Source organism: Lynx canadensis, chromosome A2 (genome assembly GCF_007474595.2).
Source record: "Lynx canadensis isolate LIC74 chromosome A2, mLynCan4.pri.v2, whole genome shotgun sequence".
NCBI classification, from domain to species: domain Eukaryota; kingdom Metazoa; phylum Chordata; class Mammalia; order Carnivora; family Felidae; genus Lynx; species Lynx canadensis.
Genome location: NC_044304.2, coordinates 57,129,868 through 57,147,052, shown reverse-complemented (window position 1 = coordinate 57,147,052; position 17,185 = coordinate 57,129,868). Strand labels below are relative to the sequence as shown.

Genomic DNA, 17,185 nt, shown 5'->3' with positions numbered 1-17,185 from the left:
AATACAGCCTGAATTCCGGGATTGTGATGCCTCCAGCTTTGGTTTTCTTTTTCAGGGTTGCTTTGGCTATTTGGGGTCTTGCCTGGTTCCATACAAATTTTAGGATTGTTTGTTTTAGCTCTGTGAAGAATGCTGGTATTATGTTGATAAGAATTTGCACTGAATACGTAGATTGCTTTGGGTAGTATCTACATTTAACAATATTTGTTCTTCTAATCCATGAGCATGGAATATTTTTCCATTTCTTGGTGTTGTCCTCAATTTCTTTCATAAGCCTTATTTTTCTTTTCTTTTTATTTTATTTTTGAGAGAGAGAGAGAGAGTGCAAGCAGGGAAGGGACAGAGAGAGAGGGGAGACACAGAATCCGAAGCAGGCTCCAGGCTCTGAGCTGTCAGCACAGAGCCCGATACAGGGCTTGAACCCACTAACCGCGAGATCCAGGCGCCCCTGCATATTAAGGCAACAGTACTACCCAAGATTATACAAATTTAATGCAGTCTTTATCAAAGTCTCATGATGTTTTTGCAGCAATAGAAAAACCTGTCCTTAAATTCATATGGAAGGGGCGCCTGGGTGGCTCAGTTGGTTAAGCAACTGACTTCAGCTAAGATCATGATCTCACAGTTCGAACCCGTCATGGGCTCTGTGTTGTCAGCTCAGAGCCTGGAGTCTGCACTTGATTCTGTGTCTTCCTTTCTGCCCTTCCCTGCTCTCACTGTCTCTCTCTCTCTCTCTCTCAAAAATAAACATTAAAAAATTGTTTTAGTTTCAGAGTATATAAAGAACTCCTACAACTCAGTAATAAAAAAAATCAAAGGACTTGAAAAGACATTTTTCCCAAGAAGATATACACATGGCCAATAAGCACATGAAAAAGATGCTCAGTGTCATTAGTCACTTGGGAATGCAAATCCAAACCACTTCACATTCATTAGTGTGGCTATTATACAAAGTGGAAAACAAGTGTTGAGAATAATGTGCAGACATTGGGGCCCTTGTGCATTGCTAGAGGGAATGTAAAATGGTGCAGCCGCTGTGGGAAATAGTTTAGTCATTCCTCAAAAAGTTAAATGTGGAATTACCATATGACCCAGCAATTCCACTCCTAGGTACACACCCCAAATAATGAAAGCTGGGACTCAGAGAGATATTCCTACATTGTGTTCACAGAAGCATTATTCACAATAGCCAAAGGGTTTGGGGAGCCTGGGTGGCTCAGTTGGTTAAGCGTCCAATTTCACGCAGGTCATGATCTCACAGTACGTGAGTTCGAGCCCTGCATCGGGCTCTGTGCTGACAGCTCGGAGCCTGGAGCCCGCTTCAGATTATGTGTCTCTCTCTCTGCCCTGCACCCGCTCTGTCTCTCTCTGTCTCTCAAACATAAATAAACATTAAAAAAAAAAAAAAAATAGCCAAAGGGTGGTAACAACCCAAGTGCCCATCAGCAGATTAATAGGTAAACAAAATGTAGTATATGTTCACACACACACGGAATACTATTCAGCCATAAATTCTGAGTCATGCTATCACATGGATGCACCTTGAAGGTGCTATGCAAAGTAAAATAAGTCTGACATAGAAGGTTAAGTAATGTATGATTCCACTTAGATGAAGTGCCTAGAATACAAAAAATCCAAGACCCTGAATGTAGGCTAGAAGTGGGGGCGGGGCAAGGGAGAGTTAATATTCGGTTGATACACTTTCTATTTGGGCTAATGGAAATAGTAAGTATGGTTGCACAACATTGTGAATACACTCAATGCCACTGAACTCTGCTAAAAAAGGTTAAAATGATCAATTTTATGTTATGTACATTTTATTTTTAAAAGGAAACTATTGATGTAAAAAAGTCCAAGGCAATTAGTACCTAAAGTCTATGACCCTGAAAATAGGGCTTAGCCTCACAGAAACCCCAGCTCCCTTGTATAGATAGAGTGTGAGCTCCATGCAGTGTTGGGGAGGAGTTAAGGAGGGATGATTTCTTTGGCCATAATGCTTTGAGAGCCTGTGGACCACCTGCCACCTTTGCTGGTGGAAGGGGGTATAAGCAGGAGTGAAAAGAGAATGCCTTTGGGGCACCCTTCCCCCTGCTCTCCCTGACCGGTGAAATGGTCCGGGGAAGTGTGGTGTCCCCCGCCCCCCAGATTTCCCTGTTATCCCAGCTTCAGATTGCTCTCCACTGTTGGGAGTGCTGCCATTCCAGAAACTGGGGTGCCCAGAAGTTTGTCCCTTTGACCATTAGGAGCCCCTGGAGCTCATCTCCTCAGGCTGGGCCACAGAGTTTGAGCTGCCAAGGCAGTATTTCACATGTCCCAAGACTGTCATTCTCCCCCTTGGTGATGCCCAAGACGGTCATTCTCCCCCCTACACTTGTGTGGAGGGCTAGAACTTTAAGATATTTCATGGGGCGCCTGGGTGGCTCAGGTGTTTAAGCATCTAATTTTTTTTTTTCTCTTTTTAATGTTTTTTTTTTTTTTTTTTTTTTTTTTTTTTTTTTTTTAAATTTTTTTTTTTCAACGTTTATTTATTTTTGGGACAGAGAGAGACAGAGCATGAACGGGGGAGGGGCAGAGAGAGAGGGAGACACAGAATCGGAAACAGGCTCCAGGCTCCGAGCCATCAGCCCAGAGCCTGACGCGGGGCTCGAACTCCCGGACCGCGAGATCGTGACCTGGCTGAAGTCGGACGCTTAACCGACTGCGCCACCCAGGCGCCCCTTTAATGTTTATTTTTGAGAGAGCGTGAGCTGGGGAGGAGCAGAGAGAGATGGAGACAGAATCTGAAGCAGGCTTCAGGCTCTGAGCTGTCAGCACAGAACCCAGTGCAGGGCTCGAACTCACGAACCGCAAGATCACTGCCTGAGCTGAAGTTGGATGCCAACCGACTGAGCCTCCCCGGTGCCCCTAAGCATCTGACTTGATACCAGCTCAGGTGATGATCTCACAGTTCTCTCTCCCTCTCTGCCCCTTCCCTACTCCGTGAGCTTTCTCTCTCCCTCTCTCTCTCTCTGTTTCTCTCAAAATAAGTAAACAAACATTTTCAAAATAAAATATATCCTCATGTCGGGGCCCTACCGTCAGTGCTTTCAATTCAATTGGTATGAAAGAAAGCACTGTATTTTTTAAAGCTTACCAGGTGATTTGAGTGTGTAGCCAGGATTGAGAACCACACTTCTGGGGGCTAAGTCAGCCGAAGCTTTTGGCTCAAGGCCCCATACAAAACTAGGAAGGGAGCTGGGAGTCACTGTATTCTAGCATATACCCAAGGGTGCATATACCCAAGGGTCTAAAGTCTGTAGGCTTTGGGGTCAATTCCCTTCCCAAGCCTGCCGATCATCGATCATAAGAATCGCCTTGCTAAAGGAGATTCCCACGCCCCTCCCTGAACCTATTGACTGACTCATCAGGGAAGGAGTCTGGGAGTCTGCATGTCAATAAGCGTCTGGGAGACACGGCTCGCGGTGCCCAGAGAAGGCGCGCAGCGCAGGCACGCGCCGCCGCAGCACGGCCTTTCAGAGGCGGGCGCGGTGCAGCGTGCGAGTCTCCGTGGAGACGAGGGGCGGGGCTGGCCCGCGACGGCTGGGACGTCGGGGGCGGGGCGCGCGCCCAACGCCTAACGGCTGAGCCGAACCCAGTGGCCCGGGGCCGTCTCGCCGCTGCCATTCCAGCCCGCTCCCGCTCCGGGGACGGGCCTGGCCCGGCGGCTCGGACCTCTGGGGGCGGTGGGGCGGGGCGGGCGAGGGAGGGAAGGGCGCCTGCAGGCGGCGGCGAGACAGAAGCGCAGGGTCCCGCGCCGCCTCTTCGGCAAAGGCCGTCGAGGGCCTCGGGCCCCCGTGAAACGGAGGGGCGGAGGGGGGACTATTGCACCCCCGCTCTGGAGAGGCACCGACTGAGGCAATAGCTAGGCACCCACCACTGCTAACCCCCCTAGAGTAGAGAAGGGCACGTCCGCTCGGGGGCCAGCACCAACACCTTGCCGGTGTGTCGCCGGAACCCTTTATCTTATGTCCCCCAAAGGTCTCCCCGTTGACCCTGACCTCGGCCGTCGCTTACCCGAACTACGCCACATCCTCCCGGTTCGTTTTTAACCCTGGCGTTGAAACCCTCCCGTTCCCTGGACACAAAGTTGCCCCAGGTGGGCCCGTTCTGCCTCCGGCTGGGGTGAACGGCCACCTCGCGGCAATCCTGACCTGAGATGGGGGGCTCCGAGAAAGATGCTGTCTTGGCCTTCACCCCCGCCCCCGCCCCCCCCCCCCAGGCTCTCCAGACACCTGGTGTAATACTTGGGACAGAAAAGACCAGGACAAATCTCTGTACCCCGGAGGGGCCCTTTTTTTTTCCTTCATTTATTCAAACAAATATTTATTGAGCATCTATTGTGTGCCACGTACAGAGGATTCCGTGATACACAAGGCAGATAAGCTGACTTTAGGGTGGGGCAGAGAAATGAGGATTAGAAACGCACAAACTCCCCAATAGTGAGACGTGCTATGACGAAAAACGTGGGAAAGTGTGGAGGATGGGGGGGAGTGGGTAACCCTACTTCAGATGGGGTGTTTAAGGAGGGTTTCCCGGAGAAGGTGACATTAACTTGAGTCACAAAAAGGGGCAATTTCCGTGAAAGTCTTCAAATTGAAGAGGGGAAACAGCACAAGGCACTGCGGTGGCCTGCGGCTTGGATGTCCAAGGCATGGACAGAAAAGTCAGCAATGAAGGGGAGCCAGGGTAGAAACAGGAGACCAGCAGGGGACAGGACCACATCTGGCCTTCCAGGCTGTGGGGAGACGTTTGGATTTTACTCCGAGTGTGATGGGAAGCTGTCCACGTGTTTCGGCAGGGGTGGGCAAGATCCCACGGGGGCTTTGGGGAAAACTTGGCCTCTGTAAAGATCTGGCAACAGGGAGACCCACTTTGAGGCTTTCTCAATGTCTTGGGGCAGGGGGTGCAAGGCAGGCAGGTCCAGAATACAGTTTAGCGTCAGAGAGAGCTCAGTCCCTCTTCGTATTCTTCTCGAGGTCAAACACCCCCTTCAGCTGTTTCCAGTGAGGCATGGTTCTGGGGCCTGGGGCCGAGATGAACAGCCTTTATGGTTGTCTTTCACACCCAGACAAGGGTGGCGCACAGCCTGATGCCCGCCCTCATCCTGTGGCCCTGCTCTCCCGTCCCCACGCCCAGCCAACTGGACAGATGGGGCAAGGGCACTGGACTGGTAATTAGATTTGGAGTAGAATCCGCATGCCCCAAGTGAGTCCTGCCTCTTCTCTGGACCTCAGCTTCGTCATGTAAAATGGGGGGGGGGGGGAACAGGGCAGATGGGACAAAATGTGGGCTAAGAATCCTCCCATTCAATCCCTTGATGGTCTCAAAAGCATTATTCAAAGCCCACCTCTTTCAAGAAAGATTACCTGAGGAGGGGGGGAGAAAAGGAAGGGAGCATATTTTTTGAGAGCTACTGATGTCAGGCTCCAGATTACACGTTGGTTTGGTTGGGTATTTTTTTCCCCCATCTTTAAATATATTTCTGAACCTGACTTAGGGCCAAGAGTTAGATTCGTTTCTAGATTCTCATCATTCGATGCTACACAAGACAGCCAAGGTCTTGGAGGCAGGCGGACAGATAGGAAGCAAGTAAAACTCACGCAGCTGGAGAAACCTTATGAGAAAAGGAATCAGGATGACAGGATGGAGGGAGCCAGTGCGGATGGGGGTGGCAGTCGGGGGGGGGTGGGGGGGGGCAGGCTAGCAGGACGCCTGGCGCCACAGCCGGCATGTCTGCAGGGGTGTGCCCGCCAGGAGAAGGAGCCGGCAGGGAGGGAGGGAGCACCGGCGGCGGATAAAGTCGAAGAGGTCAGTGGGGCCTGGCGGAGTCGGGGTGGAGGGTGGGGCGCTGGAGGGTCCCAGCAGGACAGCCACAAGCTCTGGTTTGCCTTTTAAAAGCTCCTCTGGCTGCCTCGTAAGTGGAGGAAGGACTGGATTGAATTTGGCCGAGGAGGGGGGCCATGGCAGGGCCAGGTATACGTATGGTGGCCGTCCAAGCGGGACGCCTGTGCCGCCAGCTACCCGGTGCAGCCGTAATGTCCCCACCCTTCAGGCCCCCCTCAAATAATGGCAATTAGGGAGCGGTCTGGTGTGAGGCCGCGCCTCATCACAGGAAGAAAGGGGCAGTTAACACGTTCTTGACTAGTAGAAAAGTTCAAGGTCCCCAAATGGGACAAGCAACGATGAAATAAAATTCTGTGAGCCTTGGAATTCTGTGAGCCCTGCAAAGGTCGCAGTAGGCTTTCCACTAGGGTTTTCAAAGGTGTCACAACTCTGTGGGGTCCCTGCCTGCTCTGCCAGGCAGCCCAGTGGGCTCAGTGCACAGATACTTCGAGTTGTGACCTATGTAAGGTCAGTGCTGGGACAGGAAGCCAGACCAGGTTTGAATCCCATCTCATTCATTCAACAAATATTTACTGAGGGCCTACTATGTGCCAGGCCCTATGCAGCAGTGAGTTAGACAGGGCTCCTGCTTTAGTGGGAACAGGCAGGAGACAGGATAATCTCAGAAAGTGATAAGTGCTATAAAACAAAGTACATCAAGTGTCTGGGGGGAGGGAAGGGGAGGCTACTTGCAATGGGGTAAACAGCAAATGCCTTGCCATCTTTTTCTGGCCGGATGTCATTGGGGCATTGCCCAACCTTTCTGAAGCCTCAGTTTCCTCATCTGGACAGTGGAGGGACCCGCCACCCCCTGGAAACAGTCGATATTCCAGGAAAGCGTGGTGCCCAGGCTCCCAGCTGCTGAGCACAGGGCTGCAGCCTCCTCTTTCCCCCCCTCCCCCCCGCCCCACCTCTTTAGGACTTTCAGTTCTTCCCCAGGAAGAAAGTGTCCACTAATTGTTGTTTGTGACAAAGGGAGATAAAGCCAAGATTCCCTTGCCTGCACCTCAGCCAACAGGGATTGTGCTGCAGGGGTGGCCAAAGCAGGCCACTGGGGCTGGTGGTCCAGGGAGACACGGGCAGGTGGTTTCTGCCTGTCGGCTTTTGTCATCTTCTGGATCCCCCTCCAGAATGGTTTCTCGATCCTGTCCTAGCTCCTTGGGCCTCAAACCGAAGTTCTGGGGAAGAGATGTCCCCCCAGCTCCCTCCCCCCCAACTCCACACTCCCATCTAAGGAAACCAAGCCCTGCAGGGGCAGAGGCTAGGCCGCGGGTCCCGGAGCCCGAGCCAGGGCAGAGCTCCCTCTCGGAGCCTGTAAACTGACCCTTGGGTGGGGGGAAGAAGCGGGGCGGGGGGAGACCGGGAATGTACCCAGAAGACCCCTGCCCCCAAGGAAAGGGAATCCCCAGAAGGCTTTGGGCTGGGAGCTACCCTCTCCTCACTGGGCCTTTCCTCCCTAACGTTAACAACCCAGCTCCTCTCAGCTGCTCTCCTTGGTCCCCACCCAAGGGTGAGCCTGGGAGGGGCCAGTTACTCAAGGGCGGAGCCTGGAGAAGCCATTTTCTAGTTTCCACTGCTCACTTCCTCCTTCAAATCCTCACCCCTGGTCCAGGCTCTCTGAGCAGCCCACATGCAGGCCCTGTGACGCACACATGGGCGGGAGGGCTGGACAGAGACCCCAGTTCCAAGCCTCAGGATCCCCAGGGCTGGGGATGCTGCTTGGGGGTAGGGGGAGGTGCAGTCAAGTGTAGGGTGAGCCCAGAGCGGCCAGGCGGGCGGCTGAGGCCACTGACAGGAATGAAGAATGGGACATGAACTTAGAAAAGCAGGCAGGAGGCAGACCGCCAGTCTCTGCCACAGCCCAGAAGAGAGGGCAGTGGGGGTGGCGGGGTGGGGGGGACAGAGGCCCTGAGGAGTGATGGCAGCACCTGAGGTGGGGGCCCAAGGGAGGGCACGTGCACACCAGCTGGGGGTTACAAAACCTGAAAAGGAAGAAAAACGAATCCTGAGGGCCCAGTGCTCTCCCTGTGGGGTGCATGGAAAAAGGCCCCAGGTGGGGACACAGCACGGCAGTAGGAAATGGTGGGGGGACATGCTCTTGAGGGCAACCTGGTCTCAGGTCACCAAGAGTTAGCAAATCTCTTGGACAGAGGAACCCCATTTACAGGACGAATCCTCTAGATCTTTCCAGGATAGCAAGGAAGGCTAGTCCCGGCTTGCGCCGCACATCCACCCACAGGGCTGGTGGAAAACACCCGGGCCCTGTTCCGAAGGCCAAGTTACACCTGGATGTGTCAGTGGAAACGTCCTGTTCAACACATAGGGAAGCACAACTGCGTGTGCGACAGGGAGCGGCGACACGAGGGCCCCCGTTCAGCCACGGGCGCCTGCCAAGAGCGGGGCGAGGACAGGCGGTGGGGGCGATGGGCGGGGACTTGGTTTTCCCTCCGCATCCTAACTTCTACACCGTTGGGTTTTATACCACGAACAACTTTATTGAGAAAAAACTAACGAGCTTTTAAAGAACTGGGGGGAGGGGCAAGGCGGCCTGGGGAAGGGCAGCGAGATTGCTGGCAGCGCCGGGGCAGGCTGGGCCCCCACCCCCCTTTCCTCCTGTGCCCGCTGCTGGGTCCCGCAGCCTTCCTGCTTTTGGAGGACGGACGGATGGGGCGGCTGGCTCCTGGAGACAGGTTCAAATCTCCCATCACCCTCAATTCTTTCACCCTCGCGGCCTTATCTCTAGTGGTTGGGGATTCTTACTCGACACCCATGGTCCGCAGGTGCCTGGGGTGAAGGCTCCCCTAAAGGCCAAATGCAGACGTATGCACGCGGTCCTGCCATCCCTTCTCCCTTAATGCCGTTCCGAATGAAAACGGCACGAAGCTGTGTGAAGTTCCACGAAGGTCTGGTTTGTTCCACGAGAACTACTTACCTCCATTCTTAAAACAATGCGTACTGTATTAGAACCCTTCGCGGGGCTCACGCTTTGCCGGTGCCCTAAGCATGGGCCACCTGCACTTCAGAGCCTGCCCCCTGGCCTATCCCATTCCACCCGGCTCTTCCTTTACGCCCCACTCGGGCCTGGGGGGCCAGCAGGCTCCCTGCAAGCGGGGCCTCCGGGAACTCCAAGCTCTCTCGGTCCCCACGTTTCGCACCCTTTCAGCCTCAGCAGCGACTTGTCCACTCCTTTGATCTCTGGCCACTCTGCCCGGGTTCGTCTGACCCACGGACCCCTCGGAGCCCACTGCCCGGCCACAAGCGGCTAGGGGCCAGGGCCCCAAACAACGTCCCCATTCAGGGTTTCACAATACACATTTGCATCTTAAAGGCGACCTTCCCCACCGTCTCGCCTGGTGAATTTCCCTTTGTCTCCACTTAAATGCTGAAAAGTACTTAATGCCTCTCTATTTACATTTAAAATCCCAAACTGGGCCCAGCCACCCTCCCTCCCAGCCCAGGCCTAGGCTGGAGCCAACCTCTCAGTTAAAAACCCTTTTTGGGGAGACAGATTCTTTGGCCTTCAACTGTTAACTCTCTGCAGCCGGCTCAAGCCAATGAGGCCTTTCCGGGTGAAGGGCCCTCAGGGGGCAGGGTCTCTGAACCCCATCCCTGAGGCTGGTGACTCCCACGCAGGTCTTCTGAAACCCTCCCAGGGGAAGGTGCCTCCATCCGAGCTCTAGTGTGTGTACCCCTTTTACAGATGACACTGAGGCTGACAGAAGCACAGGAGGGAACCTGCCCAGAGCCCGGGGTTTTGCATCCTAGACCCAGACTTGCCATCAGGCCCAGCAGACTCCTCTGCTGACACCAAGATCTCTGTTTTATGTCCCATCCTCCAGGCAGGCTGTGTTCTTCCGGGTCCTCCCTTCTCTTGAGGACATCTCGGTTCGGCTGTCCAGACTCAGACTGCCAAAGCTGGAGGAGGGTCGTTCAAACTGCACACATCCAACCCTTTTTCACAAACTGGGGAACCGAGGCAGAGTAGTGGGGGGTGGGGGGCGGTGGGTGGCACAAGAGGTCTGGGGGAGTGCCCAGGGTCCAGGTCAAACCAGGAGCTCATGGCTCCGGTCCGTCTCCCCGTTGGCTGCAGTACAGACAGCAATGAACAGGGGTACCCAGCAGGCAGGGTGTGGCCAGGGCTGGGATCTGGCAGGGAGCAAGGCAGGCCCCACTCTGTTCTTACAGTTTTACACAAGCAAATAGAATAGGGTCAGATGATGATGGTAAGCACATGATCAGAGGATGATAAAGCAGGATGATGTGATACAGGTACTTCAGCCAGGCTGGCGCGGAGGCTGCCCTGAAGAGGTAGATATTCATGGATTGCAATCGAAATAAAGGCAGTCAGCAGCACAGCAAGTGCAAAGGCCCTGAGGTGGGAGTCCCCTGGGTCTGTGTGAGGAACACAAAGGCCAGTGTAGGGGCGCCTGGGTGGCTCAGTGTGTTAAGCATCCGACTTCAGCTCCGGTCATGATCTCCCAGTTCGTGAGTTCGAGCCCCGCGTCAGGCTTTGTGCTGACAGCTCAGAGACTGGAGCCTGCTTCAGATTCTGTGTCTCCCTCTCTCTCTCTCTCTCTGCCCCTCCCTGGCTCACACTGTCTCTCTCAAAAAAATAAACATTAAAAAAAAAAAAAAGGCCAGTGTGGCTGAGTGCAGACTCCTCTTAAGGCTGATGAAAAGCCACTGGAGGCCTTCTCAACAGAGGTGGGAAGCAGGGGATCAGACTTCACATCAGCTGCTCTGCCTGCTGCTGAATGGAGAGGAGTGGAGAGCATGGGGGTGGGCTTGGGGAGGAACCTGTTTGGGGGTAGCTGTGACAGGAAACTATGGGGTGAATGAGAGGGTAGAGGGAAAAAAAAAAACAGGGCGAGTCTATGCTTTGGGGCTAGGACTGCCTGGGAACCTTGGGGAGAGGAGCAGGTTTGCAAGAGAAAAAAACCGAGTTCTGTTTTAGCCAGGACGCAGAAGAGATGTGTCTGGACATCCCAGTGGAGGCCGCGGCAGGCGGCTGGATGCCAGAGTCCTTTGGTCAGGAGAGAGACAGAAATGAGGGCTGACAGAAACGGGGGTCAGCAGGGTATGGATGGTGTTTGGAGCTCCAGGATTGGATGAGCTCAACTAGAGAGAGAGAGAGAGAGAGAGAGAGAGAGAGAGAGAGAGAGGCCCTGGCCACTTCCATATGTTTCTTTTTCCAAATTTTGTCATGTTTCATTGGTTTGCTTGAGGCCTTCCCCACCTACGTTTCCCTAGAGGGGTGATGGGGGTGGGGAGCTGTTTGGGAGGTATGGGGTTTGAGAAGCATCCCTGAAGGCTGGCAGCACCCCAGGCCTAGAATCCTGGCTAACTGGACATCCAGCTAGCCCCAGGCCTCAGTTTCCTCATCTGTATAACGAGGCCAGTGGGATGAAACCACTTGCGTCTCTGGCAGTTCCCAAAGCCCTGGAATTATTAGTCTCCCAGAGCCCTGGTCTACAGGTCCACAGGCAGCGCTCCCCTCCCCCACACAAGCACCTGCTCCACCAGCAGGCCAAGGAGCCCACTAGGGCCGGTGTGGACTCTGAGCCACGTCTTCTGCACCCTCCCCACCGCCTGGGCCACACTGCCCTGCCTGTACGTATTCACTCCCTCCACTGGTTCCTTCTCCCCTCCAACCCTGGCCAGGCCTCCCCCAGGGCTGGAGAACCTTCCCTCTGCCCCACACTGGCCACACTCCCTAAACTGACCAGGTGTTGGGGGTCTAGCCCATCTAGCAGAAAAACTGTTAACTCAGGCCCTGTTCTTTCTGCCCCCACCCAGGGTGAGTCCTCAGATTTTTTGAAGGGAAAGCTGAAGTCTGGACACATTTTTACCCGAAATCACCTGATTTTTTTAATCCTGGTGTTTTAAAAACCACGGGGCAAACCAGGCAGATTCCAGCCAGGGGGTCTCGAGGGCCGGAAGCTCGCCCGTCCATTCTGATAGACTGATCCACTTTCTGAAGGGGCTGCACGGTGACCGACCAGCCCTTGTTTCTTGAAACTCTCTCTTCCTTAGCTTCCGTGATACCTGCCACACCTGGTTTCCTCCTCCCTCTCTGACCGTTCTTCCTCTGTCTCCAGTGGAGCACCCCTCCCTTTTCTACCATTTCCACATCCTCCTTTTCCCTGCGCGATGACCCCAGGGAAGACACCCCTGACCCAGCCTGCTCCAGATTCACATTTCCAGCGACCTTCTCTCCCGAATGGCTGGGCAAATTTCAGTCTGAGGATGTCCCTGCGGCCCATGCCGGGGTTCCACCAGGGGCGTCACCCTCTGCTCTTGCTCTGACCTTTAGAGCCCCAAGCTCGAGCCTCTCTAGGCCAGGCACCTGGCTACCCCCCTCCACCTGATTTCCTTGGGCCGGCTCTCTTTCCGGTGTCCCTGTTCCTGCCCCATCTCCATGTACCCTGGGCCACCGGGTAGGGCCGCCATGCCCACCTCCCCCGGCGTGCCCTCTGCTCATTCTTGGATGGCTCCGGTTCCTGGACAGACACTCCTCAAGGGGCCGCAGCAGCTCCGTCTTCCTGCTTCTCGGTCACTGCACTGCATCCTCCAAGCAGCCCAGCCTGCACACACTTTGCATTTCCGGAACCTGTGGTTTTTGTGCTCAAGTCACGTGCAGTTTCTGCAAGACCTTTGCAAGACCACCCCAGCAAGACCTTTCTGCTCCCCAGGGCCGCCCCCAGGGCTCAGCTCTGTGGCACTTTCAGAAGCCCCTCTCAGTCAGGAAATTCCTGGGGGTCTTTTCTCACTTTGGCTGAGGTCTCAGGCCCCAAGGTTTTCCTGGCCCTTGACAGACAGTCCACTCAGGGGGCTCCTCATTCCTGGAAGAGGGGCTTGGCCTTCTTTGCGGGGACCTGTGATTATCTCCCCTCCCCTATGGGCCGTACTGAAGCCCTTCCTGGCTCCCAGCGACTGACACCCCCCGCCCCCCTCAAAACCACTCCCCGTCTCACCTTTTCCTAGCTTCAATTTTTTCCTCTCCTGGACCTTATTCACTAGCTTGTCAGAGGGCAAACGGGGTCTGTGCTTGGGGGTGCGCGCCAACAAGAGGGGACTCTTGGGGCAGAAGGCCCAGAACACCCCCACCCTGCTTTTCCGGACTTGAGGGCCTCCAGCTCTCTCCACCCTGAAACCCCAATTTTCTACGTCCCATCCCACCCACCCACCCCTCCATGCTCAGGCCTAAAATCACTTACCCCAAAGGGATCAGCTCTCCTCTCTGGGTGTCTCCCCATGGTCTCAGCTTCCCCAAGCAGAGGCTTCTTTGGCTTCAAGAAAGACCGTCCGGCGCCTCCTCCGCACCCGCGACACTGGACCCCGCCCAGCTCAGGGCCGCCAGACTTGCACGAGCCTCTGCGGAGGACTTCGCCTGTACCAGGAGAAAGGAGCCGGGCGAGCAGTCTCCAGGACCCGCTCTCAATCGCACTCTCCCGACGAGAATGGGAGGGGTGTGGCCGGGGCAACTCCCCTCCCCCATCCTGTGCGAGAACTCCTCCGGGGGTCGCACCCCGACATTTCGCTCAACCTGCTCCACCGTGGAGCCGACATTTGGCTTTGGGGGGGGGGGGGACCGTGGCGGCTACTCGCGCACCACAAAATGGGGCACTTGGAGCATCAGCGCCAGTGGGGGTGGGGGGCTAAGAAATGTCCTCAGAGAGACACCTGCGGTCGTCCCCCACGTCCTCCCGGGCGGTGCCCGGGCCCCTTAGGCCTAACAAGACCCCGGGCGCACAGCTGGAGGGCGCCTCCAGCCGCCATCCCCTCGGACTCGGGTGGAGACCCCCCTCGAAGATGTCCTAGCACACTTCACATTGCCCCAGCCGACCACGTGAGGGCGTGCCCTGTGTTAGTTCGGACAAATTAAAGCTCGTCCTGCGGGCAGGCCTGGGGCCCCCTGGACGCGCTCGGGGCTTAGGTGGCCGCGGCGCACTCTTGGCTGCCGGCCGCAAAGCTCCGCGCCGCGCGGCCTCCCCCGGGGCCCGCGCTATTCGCCTCCAAACCGGGTGCCCCCCTCCACTCGCGCTCCCTCAGCCTAGGGTGCACCCCTCCGTTCCCCTTTGTCGAGCCCTTCCCGGGCGCAGGCCGCTTCTCCGCTGCGCCGCAGGCTCGGGCCCTGTCCGGGGCGCTCGGCGGTGGGCTCGGTGGCGCCCGGGAGGCGCTGCCCGGGAAGCCAGAGGCCGAGGAAGGGGCTCCAAGAAGCACAAGTTGGCGCTGGCTCCAGACCAGGCTGTTGTTGTTCTCAACGTGGTCCGCCACGGAGCTATAAAGGCGGAGCGATGCGCCCTCCTCACCAGAGCGCAGCGCGCACGCCCAGCGAGCTCCGGCGGCAACGGTGGTAGCGGCAGCAGCGGCGCTCCCTCGGCCGATTTCCTCGCTCCTGCAGGGTCCCGGCTCCGGCCCCCTCCGCCCCGGCCCCTCCGCTCCGGCTCCGGCCCCGGCCCCGGCCCAGGACCCCCGATCCGGCCGGCCCGGCCCCCACCCCAGCCCTGCCGCCCGGCCCCAGGCCCGGCCGCGGCCGCTCCCGCCTGGAGCCGCCGCGCGCCCCCAGTCCCCCGGCGCCCCCTCGGCCCCTCGCCTTCCTCTTCCCGGCGCGGCCCCCGGGCTTCCGCGCCCCGCCCGCCACCAACCCGCTCGCCACCATGTCTGTGGAGCTCGAGGAGGCCCTGCCGCTGACGACCGCCGAGGGGGCGGCCAAGAAGGCGGCCAAGGCTGGCGGCTCGGCAGCGCTGTCCCCGTCCAAGAAGAAGAAGAACAACAAGAAGAAGAACCAGCCGGGCAAGTACAGCCAGCTGGTGGTGGAGACCATCCGCAGGCTGGGCGAGCGCAACGGCTCGTCGCTGGCCAAGATCTACACGGAGGCCAAGAAGGTGGCGTGGTTCGACCAGCAGAACGGGCGCACCTACCTCAAGTACTCCATCAAGGCGCTGGTGCAGAACGACACGCTCCTGCAGGTGAAGGGCACCGGCGCCAACGGCTCCTTCAAGCTCAACCGCAAGAAGCTGGAGGGCGGCGGCGAGCGGCGCGGAGCCACAGCGGCCGCCACCGCCCCGGCGCCCGCCGCGCACAAGGCCAAGAAGGCGGCCCCGGGCGCGGCCGGCCCCCGGCGCGCGGACAAGAAGCCGGCCAAGGGCCAGAAGCCCGAGAAGCGCTCGCACAAGAAGGGCGCCGCCTCCAAGAAGGACAAAGGCAGCAAGGCTAAGAAGGCGGCGGCCGCCGGGGGCAAGAAGGTGAAGAAGGCGGCCAAGCCCAGCGTCCCCAAGGTGCCCAAGGGCCGCAAGTGAGCTCGCCGGCCTGCCGGGTCTTTCCGGTGTTCGGTTTTTCTACCCCAAGTGTATGTAGGTTTTTGTACGGTTGCCCGGCCAGGCCACCGCCGCCCCTGCTCTGAGCCGCACGGAGGGCCCGGGGCTCCCTCCATCCCCTTTCCTGCCCCCCCTCCCCCGCCGCCGTAGCGGTTTTTTGTTGTTGTTTTTGCTTTAGATTTTTGAAACGGCCAGGCGACGCCCCTATTGGCTCTCGCCCTTGGCAACGGCTGTCTCCATGGTAACCGGCCCCTAGGCGCCAATGGCCGAGGCCGCGCCTGCCTGCCAGGGCGGGGGCCGCGGGTTGGCCGGGCCCTGGTGCGCTGAGACGCCGCCGCCGCGCCGCCCTTCCCCACTCCCCACCCTCCGCCTTTGGGTGCGCGACAAACAATCGCTCGGGGCGCGGGGCCGCGCGGCCTTCCTTTCCTCCCGTTGGCCTTTTTGGGGCACAATAAATTGTTTAAACCTTTGAACCGCTCTCGTTTTCTTCCGAGTGGAGTAGGGATGGGTGCGGTCGGCGAGCAGCTTGGGTTGGATGGTGGGTCCCAAGGGTCTTGGGTACCCCGGATGTTAGCTAGGTAGGCCTGGAGTTCTCCGTGAGGGGTGGAAACTGCGGGGAGGGGGCGCCTGGCTGATGCCGGAAGGAGCCTCAAGAGACTGATATATAGTGTGCGGAGGTGAAAACATGCTGGAGATAGGCTGGTCCGGTCCCCGACAGGGGGTGGGGAGAGGGGGAGGGGACAGCCATGGCTTTTTGGGCTTACTGGTCAGGGCCCCTCAGCACGAACGAGGTCCTACCAGGCTGAGCCTTGGCAGAGGTTAGTTATTCCGAATTCACCGAGACTTTGTGTTGATGTGAGAGGGATGTTGGAAATGTGGAGGCCTTGGGCTCTGGCACACTGAGCACAACCCGAGGTGTGGCCTGAGCAAGGCACGGATCCTCAGCTTGTTGGTTCATCTGGAGTGCACACGCGGGACCCCGGAGGATTCCTGGACAAGTTGCAAAGTGTGACCCTGAGCCCTGGGACACTCTGGTGTCCAGCATATGGAATAGTTGTACTTAAGGCCGTTTAAGCCTTTGACAGATGTTCCTATGAGGACAACCCTGCCAAAGGAGGGCTCTGGAAGCTAGGGAATGTTCTAGAACAGTGCGTGTGTACATGTACCAAACTGGGTAAGCCTGGGCTGGGGGTAGGTGAAAGATGGAGATGATCTCTGTGTTAGTGTTAGAGACTAGGAGAGGGGAGGGAGCATCACTGGAGAAGCGCCCCTGGCCTACTGGTATCCCGGAGCAGGGCTTGGCAGCCACTACCCTCCCCCTGCACACAGAGTGGGGGGGTCACAGAGCAAACACTTCAGCCATCTGTCACCCTGCAGATCCTTCCACACAGGGCGAGTGGCCACTCCACTTGCTCTTTCAGTGTCTTAAAGTCGGTGGGGGCTCCTCCCTGCTGCCTCCTGCCTCAGGGACAAGTCCCAGACACGTCCCTTGGCACATCATTGCTCTCTAGGCAGAAGGTTTGAGGACACGGTGCCCCTCCACCTACTAGCCTGGCTGTGACTGTTCTGATTCTGGGGAACTGGGGGTGTCCAGGAGGGAGGAAGGAGGCCTGGGTTGGAGACTATGGGACTATGGTGGGCCAGGGCTGACCATTCACTCACCCTGCCAGCCCATGCCGTGGCCACTTGCCTTTCAGTAATGGCTTCATCCATTTTGCAGCTTTGACTGGGAGGTGGCACGGCCAGTGCCTTGCTACAGGATCATTGAGCCAGCCCAGCTCCTGTCCCATACTGCCTGCAGGGCCACCTGAGAGGCTGCCAGCAGCTAGAGGCCAGGACAGGCCCCGGCCTACCCAGGATTCTGGGGGGGATGGTTCTCCTGACCAGCTGAATGTGATCTCTGATTCCACACCCATTCCCTAAACCAGAAACCCAAGCCCAGA

General features: G+C 57.2%; 1 protein-coding gene across 1 annotated transcript; it reads left to right on the top strand.

Annotated features, from left to right (window-relative positions):
* Nucleotides 1–14,483: 14,483 nt before the first annotated feature.
* On the top strand, nt 14,484–15,715 carry LOC115508616 (histone H1.10). The gene has a single exon (XM_030307531.1). The coding sequence runs from the start codon at nt 14,583–14,585 to the stop codon at nt 15,222–15,224; it is 642 nt and encodes a 213-aa protein (XP_030163391.1). The 5' UTR covers nt 14,484–14,582; the 3' UTR covers nt 15,225–15,715.
* Nucleotides 15,716–17,185: the final 1,470 nt, after the last annotated feature.

What these genes read in the sequence shown, in the direction of transcription:
- LOC115508616 (XM_030307531.1), top strand. Translation starts at nt 14,583, where the DNA reads ATGTCTGTGGAGCTCGAGGAGGCCCTGCCGCTGACGACCGCCGAGGGG.